General features: G+C 34.9%; 1 protein-coding gene across 16 annotated transcripts in view; it reads right to left on the reverse strand.

The window, feature by feature from the left end:
* Positions 1-130: 130 nt before the first annotated feature.
* The window catches only part of LOC129788472 (rap1 GTPase-activating protein 1), a 71,055-nt gene continuing 47,815 nt past the window's right edge, over positions 131-23,370 (reverse strand). For 6 of the 16 annotated variants that reach the window (XM_055824579.1, XM_055824587.1, XM_055824586.1 and 3 more), the window contains 5 exons: positions 6,169-7,021; positions 5,295-6,037; positions 5,004-5,223; positions 2,246-2,472; positions 131-2,173 (listed from right to left, as the gene is read on the reverse strand). In XM_055824579.1, the coding sequence (XP_055680554.1) occupies positions 2,018-2,173; positions 2,246-2,472; positions 5,004-5,223; positions 5,295-6,037; positions 6,169-7,021 (2,199 nt within the window). In that variant the 3' untranslated portion in view covers positions 131-2,017. Of the gene's footprint in view, positions 2,174-2,245; positions 2,473-5,003; positions 5,224-5,294; positions 6,038-6,168; positions 7,022-18,648; positions 21,642-23,370 lie in introns of those variants that run through there. The other 10 variants (XM_055824577.1, XM_055824580.1, XM_055824589.1 and 7 more) reach the window with 4 other exon arrangements.

The following is a 23,370-nucleotide window of genomic DNA, read 5'->3' on the forward strand; positions in this document are numbered from 1 at the left end:
TGAAAATCTTCGAATTATTCGTTAAAATTCAGATTATTCGTCGAGATTGGGATTATTCGCCAAAACAATTGAAATATTCCTCAGATATACATACCTTTCGAGTTATCTTCTCCCAGAAAGAAAAGAATAATTTCACATTTCATGATGGTTTTTATTAGATTTTCTGTGAACAATTAATACAAGATCTCTATATTATTTCTCTAAAATTTTTTTTGCCTTCTCTTCACCTCTAATTGATTCCGAATCATCAAGATTTTCATGGTAAAAAGCGCTTCTCTTGAGCTTCTCATTGTATGTAATTTTATCCTGCTGAACGTTCATAAAAGAGGAGAAAAGTCACCAAACACCATAAACATTGATAAATCTTGTACTTTTTATCTCTTTTTTTTGTTAAACTTTGGTTTTTCATTTGATTTCTTTCCTCATCTTGTTTATTTTATATTTTTTCATCATACACACAAAATGGTGTTTTTTTTCATTCATTAATATATATTTTTTGTAACAATATAATTACTTTTTTTTTCAATATAATTTCATATATAAATTATAATTATTATAATTCAAATACATTTCATCCTTTTTTCCTTTATATTCTTCCTAAAAAAACTATCATTAAATAGGCTTTTTCTTCAGTTATGATTGGTATATGGGAAAGAATAATATTTTATTCAAAAAATGATTTTTAGTCAATATGAAATTTCTCTGCTTCTTTTCTATGTATTCACTGCAACAAGTATATATATTTTGACAAAAAAGTAATGCAATATAGATGAAAAAAAATGCAAAAGCTCCTAATTATTGAGTTTATATGACTTTGTAGATGATTTTGTTTCCTTTTATTCCACTAAAGCAGCCAAAAAAAAAACAAAAAAGTAATTTTAAAGAATTTTTAAACATAAATTGCTGCAGTTGAGCTTTTAAATATTCTTCTTTTTTTCTTCAAGAAAGAATAGCCATGAAATACAACAAACATTTAGAGAAATCTTTTAGGCTTTAGGCTGTATTTTAGGATTACTTTTTTTTTGTTAAACTTTGGTTTATCACTTTTCTATTTAATTTTATATTTAACAATTTTCTTGCACACAAATAAGGATATTTTCTTAGCTTATTTACTTCCGCAAGAATTTTTCCTATTTAAGAATTATAAATTCCTACAAAATGTGCATTTATCTAATTCAAATATCTTTTTTTTCTGTGCATTTTCTTCCTATTTAAATTATATAGGTAGGTAGGTTAAGTATAAATATCTCTAAATAGGCTCTTTCAGTTAATATTTCTTCATCCTTAAAAACTTGTTGCAGTGTTTTTTCCTTTAGTTTTTTTTTATAAATTAGATGGTAAATTCTATAAGAAAATCTACGCGATATTTAATTACACGTAAAAATTCATGAGACCTTATGGTGTAGAAAATATTTCAGCTCATTCATTCACGCAAACATTCCAATATAAATTCCTCAGCAAAATATCCTTAAATCTTCTAATATTTGGATTCTGTAGATTTTCCTCATTAAGTTTTTAGAAATATTTTCAAAATATATATTTTTTCTTCTTAAAACTTTTTCTATATATATTAACTTTTAAGCTAATTTTTTTCGAGGAATTTTCATTCCTCTGTGTGTATGCTTAATAAGCTCCCATTTATTTTTCAAGAATTGACGATAAAAAGTGGTCAGAGTGCATTTTGTGTTTAGCCTAATCTTCAAAATTACTTAAATAGGTTTCTTCTCCTCTTCAAATAAGTGAAGACGGTCAAAGGTGACAAAAAGAAAAATTCATTAAAAAACAAAGGGCCTCTAAAAAAATCTTATTGCACAAGAAAATGCCCTTTTAGCTCTCTTTTTGTCTCTAAATAAATGTTAGGAAACATTCTCTATGTTTGTTTTCAAAACAGTTAATTGACATTTATGCAGTTTTTCTTTCTTTGCTTAAGCACACTGTCTCCTAAGTCCTTCAATAGGAAAAATTATGTTTGTTTAATGTCCCTTTTGTGAGCTTTAAAGCTTCTGCAAAAGTTAACTTACATGGGTGAGATGGAATGTGGATCAGCCGCTGTATTGGGCATGTACTCTTTCAATAGATCACGTAGCCTCAAAATTTCCTTTCCTGCAGCCGCTAAATCACCCTGAAGAGATAATTCTCTCTCCCGAAGCCTCTTAATGTCTCGCTGGCAATTCTAAAAAATCAACAACAAAAAAATTAGTGAGAAAATTGATTCTTTTCTTTCTTATTTGACTTCAAAACTTACCACATTCTGTCGCAGCAAGTCAAGTTTGTCACACTTGAGGCGCGTCACTTCCTGCCGGAGATTCTCAACCTGTTGCATAGCTTCTGCGGGGCCTGCAAGTAAATTCCCCGGCGAGACACCATCCAAGCACAGCGAGCAAGCTTTTGTTGTTGCCTCTGCTGAGGACATGGATTCCAATCCGGTATCACTATCAATGTAAGTAGCTCCACCATCGATATTCTGGAAGGCTAAAAAGATAAAAAAAAGAAAATATTTATCTATCTCTCTTAACGTTTTTCTTGGTTTAAAATATCTCCCCAAGTTTGTGAACATAAAAGCTCTCTGTATGTATGGCTGAAGCATGAAACATTTTTGTAAGAAAGCTCTACAAAAGTGTGAAACATAAAAGCTCTACGAGAGCATGAAACATAAAATGAATCGTTTAAATGGAAAAGAACTCAACTCATAATTTTTTTAAGAATTCTTCTCAAATAATTACCCTGGATGTAAGAATATAAAATTATGAGTAAAATGATTAGGGGAGAGTGGGGCAAAAAAGTCACTTTGGGGTTTGGAAAAAGCTCAACGTATAAGTGCATAAAAATGGCATAAAATTGTTATTTGTTTCACAAGAACTGAATAGATTTGATTGAAGGAAAAGCTTTAACGAATAATGGGTGAAATTCATTAGTAAGTCAAGCTTAAAATTTTAAGTCAGGCTTAAAAATATAAGTCTGTTTTTAAATTTTAAGTCATGGCTAAACAGCTATAAGCTCTGGCATCTTATCCTGAATTTCTTTGAAATTGTTTTTTTTTTGTGCAATACTCAATGTAAAAAAGAATTCAGTTGAAATACATACATATATACATACATTTTTTAAGTCGGACTTAAAATTTTAATTTTTAATAAAATTCGCTAATTGAATAAAAAAAAGTTTTTTTAAGTCTGACTAAAAAAGCTGACTTAAAATTTTAAGCCCGACTTAAAAAACTGACTCAAGAACCGATCTAAAATTTGAAGACAGACTTATAATTTTAAGCCTGACTTTAAAAAAACTGACTTAAATATCGACCTAAAATTTTAAGACAAACCTAAAAACCGACCTAAAATTTTAATACAGACTTAAAAAACTGACTTAAAAATCGACCAAAAAATTTTAAAACAGACTTAGAAACCGACTTAAAATTTTAAGACAGACTTAAATATCGATCTAAAATTTTAAGACAAACTTAAAAACCGATTTAAAAAACTGACTTAAAAGTCGACCAAAAAATTTTAAGACAGACTTATAATTTTAAGCATGACTTAAAAAAACTGACTTAAATATTGACCTAAAATTTTAAGATAGACTTATAATTTTAAGCCCGACTTACTAGTGAATTTCGCCCAATATTTTTATCGTTTAATAATTCATTTTGATTATTTGACCAGTTTTTTTTAACTTTTAAGATTTTCTCTAACTTTAACGTTTCATTTATTATTCTTTGATGCTTTTCCTTTGATCATTTGGCGTTCGATTTTTTTTAGATTAAAAATTAAAATTTATTTTGATTAAATAAGTACATTTTAAGTTTAATGTCTTTTCCCTAGGTGACTGTATGTGCAAAATAAATTGTTTATACAGTGTTAAATTCATTTTTTTATATTTATTAGTGATTTGGCGTTCATTTTAACGTCTGATATTAATTAACGTCTTACTTATTTTTATCTAAGGTTTGGCATATTTTTTACCTCTTAACAATTCTTTTCTATAACGTTCGACGTAACATTTAAATATTAATCGTATGTTTCTCTAACTTTCATCATTTTTATAACGTTTGTAAATTTTCTTTTAATGTTTTTAATTCAATTCTTAGCACGAAGAAAAAGTCTTTTAAATTTTAAAGAAAAGCTTGAACTTTATGACTTTTTAGACACCCAAACCTGTCCTTCCTGGCTACTACTCCTAATTAGAACTTATTAAAAACATTCAACAATGTTCTTTCCTTTGCAAAAAAAAGAATATTAATAAAAATAATTTCCAATTAGAATTCTAGAATAGAAAGCTTTCATCGAAAAAAAAATGAAATTAATTTTGCTTAAGAACAATAAAGACTAATTCCCGCGCAAATTGTCTTCTCTTCCCATTGAGTTTGCAAAAACGAGCATCATCGTAGCTTCCTCTTGTATTCGAATGAAATGATGAAAATGCAATTCGCTGCGAAAATTAATCAATTCCATTTCAATCAATACAAAATCCCCCGAAGCCACCACAATGGTTTGCACACGATAATTTCCTGTCACAATAAAAGGTATATATTGTAATTCTCCCCAATAGGTAAGTAGGTTGGCAGTATGAATTGAAAAAAAGAATCTCCGCTGAGATTAATTGAGAATTGATTGATAAGGACATTACAGGATGATTTGTCTCATATAGAGTTTTTTTTTCTCTGAACATAAATTCTTCATGTTCAATCTCTTATTCTTTCTTTCTCTCTCTCTCTTCTATTTCACTGTCTTAATTATATTGCGGATGGAAGATGACATCCATACTATGGGAATTACCTCATCATTTGTACGAGAGTTTATGCGGAATTTCATGTGAGGCCACTACTTGGCTAATAAATAAAATAAGCCATCATGACGAATATTGTTTTTTCTTTTCAATTTCGTGATGGTTCAAGGCAAAAGCTGAGTTATTCATCAATATTTGCTTATGAATCACACAACTTATTGGGAGTCAGGTTGAAAGTTTTTTTTTTTGGGAGTATTCTTCTCTCCATCAGCCAGCACACTTACCCATTGGATCCAGGTCAACACTATTGAGGCTGGAATCATCACTCGTCTCCGACATTGCCGGTCCGTTCCCATTCCCATTGACCGTGGCGTTGTTGTTGCTACTGGTGTGGTTGTTGTTGTTGATTGGACCACGCGACGTGATATCCGGTGATGAGGCAATAGATCCCTCAGGAGATTTCTTAATGGACCCAGTATTTGACTTGGACAATGTTCGTGTCATCTGCAAATTAGAAAAATAAATCTCATCTTAATGAAACCTCCATATGATGAGCATTCCATCAGCAAACTTACACTTCCAGTTGAATTCTCCGTCTCTTTGGTCTTCTTCCCCATCCCAAGTGTTCCTTGGGGATTCTGCACCTTGTCCACAGCACTCGTGTCAACACTTTGCGACCTCAGCCGTGAATTGAGCGCCTTCTTCACGGTGTCAATGAAACGACTTCCTGCATTTCCGCTATCAGACTTGGATGTATCCGGTGATGGGGACATATTTCCACATGATGGTGATATATCCATCCCCAGGAAATCTCGTGTTTTCTCCCGCAATTCCATCACGAGATTCTGCAGCAACGATGTTCGTGTGCGCAATTCGAGTTTGGCAAATTTGTCCGCCTTGTAGCAAGCATTCTCGGCATTGATGAGCTTCGTCAGGAGGAATTCCGTGAATTCGGGACCTTTGCGGAAAACAGCCGGATTGGGGAGGGTTGGCCCAAAGAAGGGTACATCATCCCTCGCCGTGACTGAGACCTTATATCGCGTGTTTGGGGTATTCGGTTCCAGTGGTTGGATCACAATGAATGCATGGAGGAAGTGGCTGGCAATCATATCTGGGGAGAAGGGTGTATTGGATTCTTGGAACACGATAGCCACGATGTCGTTGCCAATGTGTCGTTTGCGTTGCAGCTGCTGCGGATCACCCTCCGTGAAGGGCAGCAGTGTGGACACGTGGAACATAATCTCACGGTCCTTGAATACTTCGTACACAGCTGTGTCGCCAGTGTGCCCATTCTGGATGTCCAACCCACCGCGGTAGCCTTCGAGAAAACAACAAAAATAATTAGAGTGTTAAATTACTCAACCAAATCGGACAGTTTGAGAAGAAAATTTTAATAATTAAATAATAATTAATTATTTTCTGGAGAGAAATTTTCTTCTAAAGGCTCACCTTTGTGCTCCTTTAGCTTAATCCTCTGCCCCAGCATATCGAGGAATTCCTCAAAAGCCGGTGATGATGTGTTGTTGCCAAATAGCTCCTCTTCAGCCGTCTGCCCAAATCTCTGGTACAGCACACCGAATTTGAAGTTACTCACGAGAACGTGTTCATCGTAGCTGGCAATAGAGGTGGATGCCTTTGGGCAGAGGATGGGTGTCAGTGTGTCCACATTGATCTGCTCATTGAGCAACTTAGCCATGCGGATCGGTGATGGGTTTGGCATGAGGCAGGACGTTGGGATTATTTCGTGCATTGTACCCGACTGTAGCCGGAGGAGGATGCGCACATGTTCCTGATTCGCCACATTCTCCGATTTGATGCTCATGAGGACCGGCCCCAGGGTTTCATCGTGCCCCACGAGATTTGAGTGCTCGCGCCCAATGAAGAAGCGTCTGTAGCACTTTGCCGTGTCGTCCGTTTCAAATTTTGCCCGCCAGGCATTGTGTGCCAGAACGGGGTTTCCGTGTGCATCAAAGGCACACTCATGATCCGTCCCATCGAGCCAGTAGCCCCCATTCCCAGGGAGGACAATCATTGGGTAAGGCGCCCCCTTGGCCAGTGTCTCCTCGAGGAGTCGCTGCGATGGCGGGGCCGCCACTGAGGAGGCCTGCGAAGAAACGGAGGATTGTGATTGGTAGGTGTGCACCATATGGTGAGCCGGAAGCTGCGGTGAGGCTGGTGTGGAACTCGATGAGGTGCTGAGGGAGTGTCGGAGGGTGCGGTAGCCACTTGTTTGCTGGCCATTTGGAAGGCTCTGCGAATCTACTGGCATATGCAGGTTGGGTACTCGCTCTTCCCGAGAAGTCTGCAAAGATTGCAAAAAGAAAAAAAATATTTTTAAAAATATTTAATTTGAGATATTTTTTGAATCTCATAAAATATGAGAATTTTCCAAATTTCCACCAGCTGAATTCCTCTCAAAACAGCCCCAGTTAAATGCGCAATAATTGCCAAGAAAACTTTCCAAAGAAACAACTTCTTGGCAGAGAAGTTATATTGAGTTTTTCCACCATCAGGGAAGTCATCGCAGCACAAAACTATATACAGCTCTGTGGTACAATGTTAAAAATCTATAAACGAAATTGCTCATTTGAGGAAATGTATTACTTCCCGGGTATGAGCAGCACCAGCAAAAAAGTCATCACCCACAAATTCATGGTTATTGTCGACAACAACTTCCTTGGCGCAAGAGAAGAAACTTCCTCTAGGGGGTTTTCTTGCATGAAAAATGAGATTTTAAATATCGATTTCTTGTGGCAAAAATACGGCAAAAGTGCATGCATACGGCAGCGGAGTCCTTGTGCAATCAAAAACTTCCCCTTCACTCTGGTGGAAAAGGAAAGCCAGCAGGGAATCGGATTATTCTCCATGCACAGTGGCAGACATGATATACTGCATTTTACATGAAAATTTTCTCGGTGACCACCTGTCTGTCTTCTCACAGCCGCAAAATTCACAAGCCAGCGATTTTTGAGGGGGAGATAACCCAAAAGGCAGGATGCACTACAAAAAAAAACTATATGGTGTTATACCTGGATGGAAAAAATACATATATAAATGAAAGAAGCCTCTCCATCACAGAAATTCATGCAGAACAGCACCGTGAGGCAAAATACATGAGGAGGAATAAAATTCCCACAGGCAAAAAAAATGTGAGACAACAAGGGGGGAAAATAGTGGAAAAGGCAGAGAACAAGTACAATGGGTTGGAAGAGGAAAAATTCTGACAAATTTTGTACCCTCAATACGGCTTAAAGGGAACCAACCCAGAGAGAGAGAACCTCAGGGCGGAAGTTCGCTTCGTTGCACTCACAGGGAATTGGAAAACGTAATTCAGCAACAACGAAAAAAAAAGAGTTAAGATTATTATTCTTGGTTGTGTTGACACGCAAACGATTTCCACATTTTGTATTTTATTTTTTTTTAGTTCTAATTACGAAATTCTGAACTTCACTTTTGTAACTTCTTTTCCTATCTTCGTGCTTCGCGGGAGACTCACCAGCGCAAAAATATACCCACCGTGACTTCTCATTTGGGAGGTTGGAAGACTGACTTGAAAAAAAGAAACATGTATAGAGACAATCTGATGGGAATGCTAAATTAGCAAGACAATTTTTTCCCTCCTGTCCGTCTGATGAATTAAAATGCGTGGAGAAGAGAATTTTTGCACAAAGAATTCTTCGGGTAATTTGCTGAGTAATTTTTGTAAAATTGCAGAGGCCAATTTTTATTCAAACGGTCGGAATAATTTGCAAAGTACCCACTTAAGAAGGTGGAATAGACAATTGGGTGTGGCAGAAAGACATGCTAAAGTTGTCTATCAAAAATTTATTAAGCTATCTAAAAATATTTTTTTTTATATTGCAAATTACTTTTTTTTAATTTACGAAAATATTGCTAAGAAAGATAAAGGAGATTAGTCACCGATGTAGGAAAAATTCTCGTAGATAGGAACAATCAGAACATGGTTAATCTTGCGTAAAAATAAAAAAAATAAAAAAAAAATATTTTGGCGCTACGTCCCATATAGGAACAGGGCCGGCCGCCCTATATGATGTTGTTGTTCTCCTTGCGGAGAAGTACTGGGCGGCCTTGCTAGATACTACCACGTGTGGGCCATTTTACAGATAGGAGTGTATCAATCTCCTGATCCAACCGGTCAACGTGATCTAATTGCACGTTGGCGGATGGGGCGCGTTGCCGGGTTCTGTATTCGAACCGGCGACCTTTGGATGCGCACTCAAGCGCTCTATCCACTGCACCCCAGGCCCACAATCTTGCGTAAAGGATCAAAAATAAAAATAATAAGAAATCTCCAAAGAAATTTCCCATTTCCATCTTGAATTAACTGGAAAAAGGCAAGAGAAATATTTGTTAAGAAACGTAAAGAATGACGTCATCATTGTGTTTTTGCTGTATTTCTTTCAAAAGCAGATTTTTCTTGCTTTTGTCAATGAACGATTCTCTGTTAAAAATCATTAAGAATTAGAATTAGAGTAAATGCTTCATTAATTTAAAGAGATTAAAAAAAACATTTGTGACGTCATTGTTTATATTTCCCAGAAAAGTCTAAATTGGAAAATTAGAAGTCTCTTTGGCGATTTCTTATTCTTTTCTTTGATCCTCCGCAAGATTAACCATATCCTGATTTATCCATCAAAGGAGAAATTTTCCCACATCGAAGTGACTAAACTCCTTTTCTTTTCCTCTACCTATCATACCAAATAATCTCTAATGAAAAAATTCCCACAAAATTTTGTAAATTAATATTTTTTCCATGTATTTTTGAACTAAAACACCAAATGCTATATTTTCTTCTTGACTTAAATTACATTTCTTGGACGATTTATATTCCCGTCTCTGTACAGAAATCTCCGCATATATTTCATTCTTACGAAATTTTTGACAAAATTATTTAACTACTCTACACACCAAAATATAATATGTTTAAGCATTTCATTCTCCCCTGGAGGTGCCTAAAATAAATCTATTTTGGAATACAAATCCCGATCAAAATCTCTCGCGCGGTGAATGTCTTTTCTCTTTGCAATTCACCAGCGGAAAGGGTTTGGCTTTGCTTGAGCTCTTCCCCAACCACGAGAGAGTGGGAAGATTGAGACAAGACTGAGGTTTGGTTTTAAAAAATTCACAGAACAATAACTAATTCACTTCAACTTTGCCGTGAGATTATCGCGCGATATAAGGTGGAAAAGAATTATGTTTTCTCGACACTCACAGAGCCATTCCACACTGGCCCCAAGAAGTATAGAAATCATCCTTATCGGTAAAATCTCTTTTCTTGCCTTTTGAATTGTTTTACTTAAGGTATAGGCACCTACATATATGTACAGTACATATAATACCAACATAATGAAATTGATATACAAGTCCGAGATGTTGTTGAACTATAGGGTGGGGAAAGAACAAATTGTTTTGCAAGACTCTTTGTAGATATGGGGGTTCAATCAATACACAATATTTTCAGCTTGCCAGCACAGAAAACTTTGTGGCATAAAGTGCATTTTCCATTTCTCACTGCGAGAGCTTTTATTTTATTTTTTTTAATTAAAATTCATCGTTGTGCATTTCATATTGCTGCCATTTTCGCTTCTCAATAAAATTTATATTTATTTCTTTTTATAATTACCTTTTCTGAGAGTTGGAGGATAGTTATTGCATAACAGATCTTGTACATATTATTGCAAAACATTCACTGGTTTGTATGTATGTCGTTGTCTCCCCAGTGATGCGAGAGAATCAATCTCAATTTATTATTCAGTTTGTACGCTATATACATACATATTTTCGCATCATTAATTAATCACATGAAAATCAATAACTATTTGCGATTCGTGGCTTTGTAGCATTGAGCTTTTTCTATACTTTCTAGTTGTAAATCAATATTGAAATATTTTGTGTGGAAGAGACTTGCCCCAGAAATTTATAATTAATTAAAATTACTTTAATTTCTTAAAGAATATATAAATTCTTGGTTTTTAGGGTTTTTAGTTGAATCTAGAGCCATATAGCTAACACAATTCTAAAGCAATATTACGTTACAACATTAAATCAACAATAATTTCCCCACCTTACGGGTTAGAAGGGCAAACTTTGGCATTGGTTTCGCAATATTCACTTTTTTCTGGAAGTTTATTAGTATCTCATCAAACAGATAGTGAGTATGGTTGCGAGGAAATGGCTACAATAATGGGCAAATAAGGAGAGAAATGGTGTGGCAGAAGTGAAAATAGATAAAAAAAATTTGCGTGTTATTTCGTCAAATAGTTTGTGAATAATAAATGACACGCCACTTAGCAATATTTTCGTAGGGTTGAATACACTTTGAACCCACCCTCCTCACCATCTATTATTCCACCCACTCTCGCTTCCAACCCATCCCCAAATTTTGTCACCCTGTGTGCAATAAATAATTCGCGTGAAAGTCAAGGGAAAAATCTTGGGAATATTGATCCTCGACGGTTAAAGGTGCGGGCTATAATGTTGGAGAAATTCAATAAAACGAGACTTGATGGCGGATTTTGATTAAGTCATGTCGAAGGTCAAATAGTTTCACACGCACTTTTGCCACACACCGCATATGTTTCGCTCCAATTCATGGTCATCCGGAGAAGTCAATATACAATGGCATTCCTCATGTACGGCCCATGTACGGCTCACAAAACCCTTCCATCGTACGAGATCTTTCGCACAAAAGTAACATAAAAATATAATACAAAACAAGAGCTTATTTTAAATATCAATTACACCATTATATATTCCACATAATAATGAATGGAGTGGAAAATTGCACAATAGTTGATGGGAATTTGCCAAGGGAAAATGCTAAAAATTTCAATTGAAAATTCTGCAATTTGCTGCCATCAAAATTTTAATTAAAAATTTCTCATTTCCTCGTAAATTTACCTACATAATTGAAAAAAAATATTTTAGAGTTTTCACGCCTAATGAAAAAAATTTTTATAGTTTTTTTTATATGTATTTGTAATTTTATTAAGGAAATTATTTTTATGAAATTGGAAGGAATTAATGTTGCAAATAAATCATAAAATTTTATCAAAGACTGTTCTATTTCTTTTAAATCAATTCAACCCCTTTCTTATGAGAATATTTAATTTAACACCTAAGTAAAAAAAATAGTTCAAAGAATAATAAAAAAATTAAACAATTTTTTTTCTAATATTCTCAAAGTCATTAAGTAGAATTTTCTTCTGTGACTTTCACAAGACATTTATCGCTACAAAAAAAAAACAATTTTCACAACAAATTCCACAATTTTTGCGCTGAAACAATACATTTCTTTATAATGCGGAGTATAAGAAAAAAAATAAACAATTACCGTGTGTATACCTTTTTTTTCTACTTTTCTTTCCGTCCTATCAGTGAAGTGAAATGCAAATATAATCGTCCAACAGATGTATTTACACTATGGCATTTTTTTCAGCTCTCATATAGTCTACCACTCGACATTTTCCTTTTTCCTCTGTGCTATTCTATACCATCTAAATTTTATCACCTGTATTTATTCTTTGCATATATATGGGCACAGTATGTTTGAGGGTGGGAAATTGTGTGTCGTTGGATCAAATAGTGGCCATATGGTGTAACAGAAAATATAATCCTGTGTGTGATATCAATTTGCAGCCGAGGCGCAATATTGCTTCAAATTTAGTTCTTTGTTGTGGAATTTTATGCTGATAGTTTTGGCGCGCTTGGCGGTAATGAAGATGGAGGTAATTTGTTTTTTCAATTTTCCCTTTTGCATGTCATTTTAAAAAGTTTCTGCCGTAAAAACATGTGAGAAATAATCCAATAAAATAGCAAGAAATAGCGAATCTCCCCCTATGTGAGCTCTCAATTTTCAACAGGTGGTCTCTCGCCCTCTTCTTGGTGCCATCGCAGAGCGCTGTTAAGTGCTCCTGAGTGGCGCCACTGTTAATAAAGAAGTCACAGCGAAAAAAAACCAATATGGCGACTATGGCGTCGCTTTCTATAAGGTTATTGAATTTAAGGAATTTCACCAAAGAGCCATTAAGTGTGGTATTTCTTCCACAATAAAGGTAACTTCACTGTAATTTGACAGAATAAGAAAGACAATTCCATTACATGCTCAAATCACAATTCAAACCCACCTCTTGTGGCAATTTATATGATATATTATATTTCGTTGGAACCCATTGTGAGTGAGAAGAATTTTCAAGCTAATGTTCCGCAATTGCGGGCTCTGAATAATTGAATCTCACACGGAGCATTTTACAATAATTCACACTTTGGTTTTTCTTCTCTCGCGCGTAAATGTACAGAAATTACCACCATACGGCAATTCACCTACACTCCTGTATTGCCCATGGCGAAAGAAAAAGTCTCTTCCAAACTAAACCTTTATTTATCGTTAAAATTTGAGGAGGAAATGAAGAGAGAAAAAAGCTCAGCAAATTGCCATGTTTTTCCGCAAACAATTACCCATCGTCTATTCCACGTACAAGTTTAGTGAGCACATTGTTGTAATAGAAAATTGGAGAGAGAGTTTTTTTTTGCATTTTTGAAGAGTTGTGGTGCGGTAAGAAATTGGAGTCTCTCGCAAATGAAAGGTTTTGAGGTGTGCAATTTCCTTCATCTCTTTTTCATATCACGTCCTCAATGGCTCTTCTTTTGCCTCCCCATATGCTTGCGTTCACTCCCCGCACGCCCCCTTTGCGCATCTCGACGTCCCCATTGTGATTGAATATTATATTGAATGTACGACCATGATTCATAATTTACTTCGATACTCTTTTTTCCCTCCCCCCTTTTTGCCTTCATCTTACTTTTCATTTTGTGACGCGAAACGTGAATTTATGTCGACGATGATCACACACCTTTATGACTTTTAGAGCTAAGAAACACCTCGTTTTTCTCCTTCATTTGAAATTATATCTCTGTGTACACCATATGGCCATTTTTGGTGCAATGTTGCTCTTATGCTGTGCTAACATATAAATATAAGATGGGGATCGTGTGCGCCTTTCTCTCTGTAAATGCTACATTACAGATGAATGGTGGACCATCTGGAAAATTTTCGGGGAGAATTTGATGATGGATTTTTATTGGAAAAGTTTCTTTTATCGACAAACTACACACACAAAACTTCTTTGTATATATTTTGATGGAAAGAAAAATAGTTTATATGAGAATGATGAGCCTTAAATCACGTGGAAGAAAAGTTTAACCAACAATGTCATTATATTCACTAGCAGAGAATAAAATTAAAGTGAAATAGCTTTTTTTCTCTACGAGATGCTTGAATTTTTAATAAGAAATCTTTATTTATTTTAGCACTTCTTCTTAAAAAGAATAAAGCTTTATAAAATTAAAATTTCATTTAATTGAGAGAAATTTTGTATAACAGTGTAGTAGATTTAATAAATAATACACTCATAATTTAAAGAGCTTTGAAATAATTAAAATTCATCCATAAATCCCTCGTTTGCAGCATTTTTGACGAAGTCTATCGATCGTGTATGTAGTACATGTATATAACTACCACCTACCAACCCCTTAAAACCCACCCCATCGCCTTGTATAGCTTCAAAAATGCAGAAAATCAGCTTGAAGGAAGAAAGAACTATATAGCGCAGCTTTAAGCGCGTGAGGAGCTTTTTAATATCTTATTTCGCGGAAGTGATTTTTTATGTTGCCTCCATGAAAAGAAAAAAAAAGAAGGAAAGAAAAAGAGCAAGACATTGATAAATCAATTTGCCATATTAGATGATATTAAATCAATCGAAAAAGCAAATAGATGATTATTGAATTAGCAAATATCATCTTCCGGACGAAGAGGGTGGCAAAACGTGGTGGAGGACAAGCACAACGCAAAAGAAGAAAAAAAAACATAGAGAAGGTGAAAAGGAAAGTAATGTTGAGGACTTCTTCCAAATATAGAAAAGCGAAGAATCTCGTCCCCGCAGTGAGAATGTAGAAAATGAGGAAGCAATTGAGCACGAATGGAGATGCTATGGGGCGCCTTGATTGAGAAGCGCGAGAAGACAGTTATGCAATTCATTGACAGCATAAGCATATTTTCTATATAATGGCGTATGTTCTTATATGAATAAAAGACATGGAAAAAGTAGGACAGTCTCTTGAGTGTATCTCCATTAAACATTTTATTGTGTGCAGTGCACAATGTTAATTTCTTCAGCAAATAAAACCCGTCTAGTGGCTTTTTTCTGCAACTTCCTCAGCGATGACATCTTAAAATTGTGCTAAAGATACTTCATCTTTCTTTTTCTTCTCTTTTTTTTTGTGGCTTTTGTCCATAACATCTATTGCGACAATTGGCCATAAAATGCAAGAAGTGCGCACACGTTGGCAAACGTGTAAAGTATGTTATGGGAGGCAACGATGGGAAAATCAATGGCAACCCCCAACTAATGCCACATTGAGGGTTGCTTTCAATCGTTAAATGACCTCCCTTAACACGGAGAAAAAAAAAGCTTCTTAACACCATAAGCCTATAGGGAGTAGGTTAGCGTGTTTTTATTATGTTCATGAGTCAGAGGATATGAAATGTCCATCATTTCCTACAAAGTTTGTTCTTCAATGTTCTTCTTTGCTAAGCAGAGAACTTTATTGTAAATTAATTTAGAACTTTTTAGATTTTAAACATTTGGCAATTCTTAAGCTAAAATATTTTTCTTAATAAAATTAATTAAGAAAGAATAGCATAAATCCCTTCAAAAGCACACAACCATTTCATACTTTCTAACCAACATTACACGAACACACCTTGGGTGCCTTTCTGTTCACTCACTCCCAACTGCAAGTTCTCAAAGTTGATAAAATACCACGTAGAGAATATTGATTTTCAATGGAAACACCATCGTCGTTATCCACCATTCAAGGTGAAGAGAGAAAAAAAGTACCTCCTCTGACTAAAGCAAAACACCAAGTGGCCCATTTGAGACTTAATTGCAAAATCACTTCCAGCCACTATATGCGCGTTAATGATTCACAGACACTCAGTGAAGAAGAAGAACACAAAAAAAGAACCCAGAATTGCGAATAAAATCACAAATTGAATGAAGAAATCTCAAGATTTTCTCCAACATAGAGCTATCTAAAAAAAAAAGAAATTCATGAGAGTGTGAAAATGCTGCCAAAAAAAAACGGTGAAACAAAAATTTAACTGTTTCCTCCCCTCTGTACATATGTAGCATATATATTCCAAAAACTACGAAGATGCTCGTAAGATGAAAAAGACGAACGAAAAAAAAAGTTGAGAATCGTGCTCTTGTGAATAATTTTGTCATCTTGCCTCGTGTGGAGTTTTCTTCCAACAAAATGTTATTCAATTTTATTCAGAGAGAAAAACATGGGAGATCGTTTCACACAATCAGAGCTGAATCCATACAATAATATAACTAAATTTATCTAGATTAGATTACCCATCTAAAATCACATTGACCACAAGAAGCAGCATAATTTGTGGGAAAATCAGTGAGAATTGAGAAATTAAGTGATTTATGGAATTATTTTGCATTCTTACGGCAAACAAAACGGTTCAGGTGCTAAAAATCTGAATTTTGAACGAATTTTTCGAATGCATTAGATTATGGATAAAGGAGGAGCTACTTTGGTATGCAACTCTGTGAGCTAAATAGATAAAGATGTTAATATTTGTTTTTCTTTTTTGGAATATTAAATATAATAGAAAGTCAAGATTGATTTAAATATTGATGTAAATGAATAAAAATTAAATCAAATGAATATTCAAATTTAGATAAGGGATGATTGCTTAATTATGGAAAATCTAAGAGTTTTAGTTAGATTTATTTTTTTACATTAAAATTTAAAAAATTTAATATTTGGAAAAGGAAAATTACTTTTAAGAAAATTTTCTTTAATTTTTATCGTTTTAGGCAATTTTCTCCTGTACGTTTCCATAATTATTGAAGCAGACTTTAACTAGTTAAATTTTAATTTTGATTTTTTTATTTACTCTATCAAAAATTTTATCTGAAAACTATATCCTCGCCAAATCAGCCTTAAAAATATACAGGCAAATACAGCCAAATGCGACAGGGTCCCACGTGTTAGTTTATGGAAAATGGCAATGTGTATAAGCCAGAGAATCATTCATAAAGCAGCACTATATGAAAAAGTACAATAAAAATGTAAAGAGATGAAACACAATAACACAATCCACGGAGTACTGGAGAAGCAAGGAAGAAAAAAAACCAACGAGCATTTGGAGAAAAATATCTTTGACTCTAACACAGAATATATGTACATGCGAGATTGTCAGGGAAAAGATTTTTGATGTGTACACAAAGATCTGTGTGTGAAGACAAAGAAAACTGCAAGTTAAGCCCAACATAGGGCGCCTAGTGTTGGCAAAGCAATCCGTTCGTGTTGAGTGGAATCACAAATTTTAGCGCGCTTCAGTGCAGAAGACACGTCATTTAATTACTTTTTATGCTCCTATTGTAGCATATTTGCCCATAGAGACGGAAAAGTTTATGCGCGGCGTGAGAAGAAAACACCCAGCATTTTTTTTTTGAACATGCTTTTCCACGGGATATGTAGACAATAGGAAATTATGCTATATGCGGCGGATTCCCATTCCTCGAGACTTTGCCTTTTTCTCTTCTTTTTTTTCTCCTGCCCTCTACCACGCTATATGTATGTATGTAACATGCTGATCTTCAAGATTATATTGTCAAGAGCGGAAAAAATACTATTCTGAGAGAATTTTTGTGCCCTCTCATAGACGCCGAAGCAAAATGAATGTCTGTTGCAGAATGCATAAATTACATTTGTGAGGATTTTTTTCCCTCAACTGTTATTTCTTCGTTACTACTTTTTTTTTCATTGAGAACCAAACAACAATCGACACACGAAGAAAAATGTCAATGAAAATTTTGTTGTTGAGAAATTTCTTTATACAAGCCCCCGTGTTAATCGCATTTGAAGAAAAGGCTTTGAAGAAGTTTGAAAAAAATCCCCCTTCATTGCTGAAAGATGTAACGCGAGTTGAAGGCCCCAAAGAAGTTTTATTCATAATTCCCGTACCTCTCCCTGCTTTTCCGCGTACCGTGCCCGTTGAGTTTATTGACTCCCCATGAGACGTTTTATAAGTCATTTGTAAGAGTCTCGCGATTAATGAATTATACGAAGAATATTCTTGCACATTTTCTTCTTGCGAGAGCCCTGTGTGTATACCATTAAACCCCGGTCGGGTTTTATCGAGTTTGTGGATGCGTGGATGAGGGAGATTTAAGGCGATGATTTCACATTGTTGAAATCATCAGCAAGGTTAAATATATTCCGCAATTATAAATTTATACATACCTACATATATATTTTATATAGCAAGAGTTTTCGTGCAGTGATTTTCACCTTTCTCTCTCAAATCGTGTGCCTTCATTTTTAAACCAAATAGAGAGGGTTAATCGTAGAAAATGAAAGGAATTTGTCATGTTGAAATGGTTGGTTTTTTTTTCTTCTTCAATTAAAAAATATTTACTTTTTAATTAAAACTTTTTTGTATCTACAAAAATTATTTATGTAACTAGGAGAGGATGTAATTTGATGACCTTTAATTATATATAAATACATAAATCTATCGAATTTATATATTGAAATTGTCAGCCAACATCAAGAGATTATTTTTCTTCAAGATCTCAAAATTATCTTCTTTATCAATTTTATTGATAAGAAAACAAATAACCGAGAGTATACAATTCGCATGAACAACCCTACAATGTGCAGTGTTTATTTGCACAAGAGTGAAAGAGTTGAGGCATCATAGTATTGTGTGGAAGTAATTTAGACTTTCATTGGAAATTTTCACTACCTACATGGAGAGCTCATCGTTTCTCCACTCTTTCTTTTTTTTAAACATGCTATTCACTAATATTTTTCTTTCTTTACCTCAATCGATGTCCGGGCACCCACGGAATTCCGGGATCCGGGCAAATCGCGCCACCGAAGAACACCCATCACGGCCTGACGCACCCAACGGCGCTCAACGCCTTCGGTTTGAAATGCCACCTTGCCTTTTTTTCCACTATAGGTATGTCCCTTGTCCTTAGGATCTCATATGATCCATTTTTTGTCTCTATGTCCTTTCTTGTGGTCCTTTTACCCACAAAATCTTTTTTTTTATACCACAGAGAACGCACAATTTGTAATATTATAGTTTCTTTTTTTTTGATTTTCTATTTATGGGGGGTTTGTTGGATAATCCACATCACTCATCTGTCTCTGTCAGCGTCTTTCTCAACTCCTAATGTTGCTCTTTTTGTTCTTTGAGGTGCCAATCCCCCCGAAAAAAATCACGATTTTATTACGAAATGCAGAGTTTTTTTCTCTCAGCTTGTCTAACAAAACGCACACAGCACTTAATGAGAAAATCTCATGAGATATGCCTTCGTTCCTCAGTCAGGTGAAATGTCTTTTACAATTTGCCTGTTGGCATCTCTTGGATTTCAATCTTTGGAGTGACACACTAACCGAAAATGTTGTGAAAAAAAATTTCACTCAACTCTTTCGGGTTTTATTTGCGGCTCGCGCGGTATCCACGAAATGTCTATAATTTCAAATTCTCCAACCAACTTGGCGCATTAAATTTCCACATTCAACACACACTGCTGGGAGTGAAATGCTCTCTGCAGCAAGAAGAAAAAATGATTTTCACAATTTTTTTTATATATCCATTGAGTAGCTCTCGAGTCTTTTTTCTCAAAATGCAATTAATTCCACATCAATGCAAGTCAATTGCTAATGCGCTGTACGTGCAATTTAGATGCCTTTTTCTTGCCTAAAAAAAATTAAATTTTTCTACTTTATAAACCTCCGAACTCATGCACACACAAGACAAGCCCACTTTTGAGAAACTCTTGCGTGATTCTTTCACGGTTTTTCTTTTAGTGGTGTGCAAAAAAAAATCCTATATTATTTATTACTCCTCCAATCACGAAATAACTCCAACGAATGATATAACAGCGAGTTGATTGCTGGAGAGATTTGCTTTTCTTTTTTTTTCCAGTACTGCCACTTATTTTTTTTCTTCACCTTCGAAGTCTTGTCCAAAAAATCACTGACTCATACACAACGACGTGCTCCGTGAATGAAACTCTACAACACCACACTGCATACACTTCTTTTCCCCTTGTCCATACATTCAATTCACAGACCGCGTGGAGCAACACCTCATGCCTCTTCGGAGGTTTCACACTGAATGACGACGGCTCCGTACGATCTCAAACACCGCGGCCTCGGAGATGTATAAAACACATTGACGCCGCCCGCCGCTATATAGCTAGCATGCGGCTACAAGGCGACAAAACTCCGTGGAAGAGAACACGCGACGAGTTCATTTTTCATCCAAAAGACAGGCCTCACACACAGTTTAGTAGAAGAAAATCTGCATGCAATTTCCCTAAATGTGTGCGCGAAGATTCAATGACTTTTGTGAGCTTGCATTTTGTGGGGCGTTTGTGCAACTGAGAGCTCAAACACTTTATTTAAGTTAATTAAGCTGAATCCCAAAGAGGCAAATGGGGACAACATTTGAACCACAATCCTACGCTTTTGCTTTCAAATACGCAAAAATAATTAAAATAAATTAAGAAAAGTGAAATTTAATAGGCTCAAATGCAATGTGTTCCATTCATAGCACAATTAAGAGATTTTTTTTTGTAAAAAATATCGTCTTTTCATTTGGAAATCTTAAAATTATCTAAAATTTAATTTTCCAGCAAAGAATTTTACCGATTTTACTCATTTTCTCAGCATGCAAAAAATTCTATTAAAAAAAACCTCAAAAAAGCACGATAATGACGTCATTCTTTAAATGTTCAAATAATTTTTTTATGTCTTTTCACAGTTAATAGAAAATATGGACTCTATTTGACGATTTCTTATTGTTTTTGAGATTCTTTCTTAATTCTGTACTAGAAGATTAACATTGAATAAAGAACTATTCCATAATGGAGAGAATAAACTCCTTTTAAGACGGCTGCATGAATGGAACGCCCTGTGATTTGTAATATTTATCACGCTACTCCTAAAATATAAAATATTCAAACAAAATTTCCCTGATTTTCCCCCTTAAGTTGAGTCATCACATTGGTTTTTCCTTTATCCAGATTAAATTCCTCGTCCTATCGTGCACATACAATCGTCGGGGGGAAATTCTTTTAATAGTGTTTATTTTTACTCCATAATCCAAAATATTGCTATCGCAAATACACGCAACAGTCAATAAAGCACCAGGTAATATGTTCCACCTCTTCATATAAACCTGATGCCTAGTTCTTCCATATCTATAAACCTTTTTTTCTAGCACATCTCAATTAGTAATAAAACTCAATATTTTATTCATTTTCCTCCCTCGGCGACGTTGCCTTTAGCATTTTGAGTCATACATGGTGTTTGAAAGAGAAAAAAAAGAATGGTTTTCATTAACTGAGGAGCAAATACATCACAAATAGACGGTGTGTTTGAGAGAGCGTCAGAAAAATTCAAGGTAAACTTGAGGTGTGACACATTAACATGGAACTATACATACCTCCCTCCTGCGCTCCTTTATAGGCGCTATATATTTTCCGAGCAATCAGCCAAATTAAAAATACAAGCAGTCATTACAGCCGCCATATAAAGCCCATGCACGGCAATTGGCGTTTATTGGCAGAGAGTTGAATTTTTTTCAATCAAATCCGCTACGGTGCTCATTAGATGGTATCCCATGCAGAAAATTAGCGTCCAACTTATATGCCAAAATTGATGGATTTTCATACTAATTTGCCAATTGCATTTCCCCATTTTCTCGCATGTTTTCTCATACATACAAAAGCAGTCACACTCTTGTGAAAATTAAACGGGCAGCAGTTACATTATTTTGCTTCTTCGAATAATTTCCTCAACGATTTGTTATTTAATTAAATCGATTTGTAATGTGTTTTTCTTTTAAACAGCAATCTGCTGGAACAATTTGCAGTGAAATTTTCCCATTAATTTCCGCGATAATTGAGTGTGAAATGGAAAAAAAAGAATGCAAAAATCTATTAAATACACTCCAAAGACTTTTTTGCGCCCAAACAGTTCTACATATATGCAATTGTAGGTACATGTAGTAGATTAATACCCGCATACGTATGCAATCTATTTGAATATAAAATGTATTTACATACAGTGGCAAGAAAAATAATAGGACAACTGAAGATTCTGAAAGCTACATTTATCCCATTTCTAATGGAGATATTTTTTTTTAAATCAATTCATTCCTTAAATTTTAATAATAGGTTGAACTGAAAGTGGCGTTTTTAGTATGGATCTACTTGAGCGCCTGTTAAAAATCAGTTTTCCAAGTGAATTCTATCTTCTTGGCAGTTTTCGACAGAGGATGAATGTAGCTTTCAGAATCTATGCTACTTTTTAAATTAGGTCAACCACAGCCTGAGATATTTAAGACTAAAAATGAGGATGCATTTAAAATAATATCAGTGATCCTATTATTTTTCTCGGCACTGTATTATGTACGTATATAACTAAAAGCTCTAGTTTGAGCTTTTTAGCTGCGTGTTTCATGTGTCTTGGCTATGTATGTTTCATGTTTTATTCTTCGCAATGAAACACTGTTTTTCATCACTTTTTTGCGTAAAATGTTTATTTGTAGTTGTGCGGAAAAATTTAAACCTTAACGAACTTTTTTTTGTTTTTCCAAAAATGCGATTTTTCTTTTTTTATCCGCCAATTTTTTTCTCACAAATATTTTTTAGCCTATTTGAAAGATTTTGAATTTAAAAAATCCTTTTAAATCCCAAGTAAAAAAAATCAATGAATTTAACAGATAAATTCACGATCCTTTTAATAGGTTTAGGTTTTTGATATTTGGGTTAATAGAATACTCGATAAAAAAATAAAATTTCACAGTATTTTCGGTTTTAAAATTTAGTGTATCATCCCAATTTTATGGTAACTTTTACCCCAAACAGAACTTCTCCTAAAATACAAAAACATCTGCTGAAAATCAACACAAAAATTTTCCCATTGCACAGAAGATAAAAAAAAAATCCGATAGTCATCTACACGCGACCAATAAATTCGATCCTCTTTTGAGACATCCGTCAGACTTGCCAGACTGATAAAAGTCACAGAGGAAGGAAGAGCAAACACACCATAAGGGCACGTGCCATCGCGTCATCCCAATTTAGGAGACAAGATAGACACGGGTGAAATGAGGAAGCCTAATAAAATTGAGCAGCGAAGATTAGAAAAGTGAAAGCAAATAAAATTGCCGGAGGGACCATCCCTCGGGAAACAAACAGAAGGCATTTTTATGGTGCATCGGAGACAATTATTACTCAATCATCAATTTGACAATTGCTCAATGTGATGCTCCACTCATATATGGTAGCGAGCACATATAAAAACCCCTTAAGAACGAAACCACCCCTCTGGGAAAGTAACATCGACAAAATCAACCCTGAGTGTAGGACTTTCCCTTCCGCAATTCGCCACTGAAGAGGGATTTTGTGTTGAGGAAAAAAAACTGCAGCTGCTACAGGGCAAATTTTTTTTTCTACATCATGTGTGACCCAATGCGCGACATTCTTCACTCAAGCGCTAAATTCCACGCCATGGAATCCT

Source organism: Lutzomyia longipalpis, chromosome 2 (assembly GCF_024334085.1).
Source record: "Lutzomyia longipalpis isolate SR_M1_2022 chromosome 2, ASM2433408v1".
NCBI classification, from domain to species: domain Eukaryota; kingdom Metazoa; phylum Arthropoda; class Insecta; order Diptera; family Psychodidae; genus Lutzomyia; species Lutzomyia longipalpis.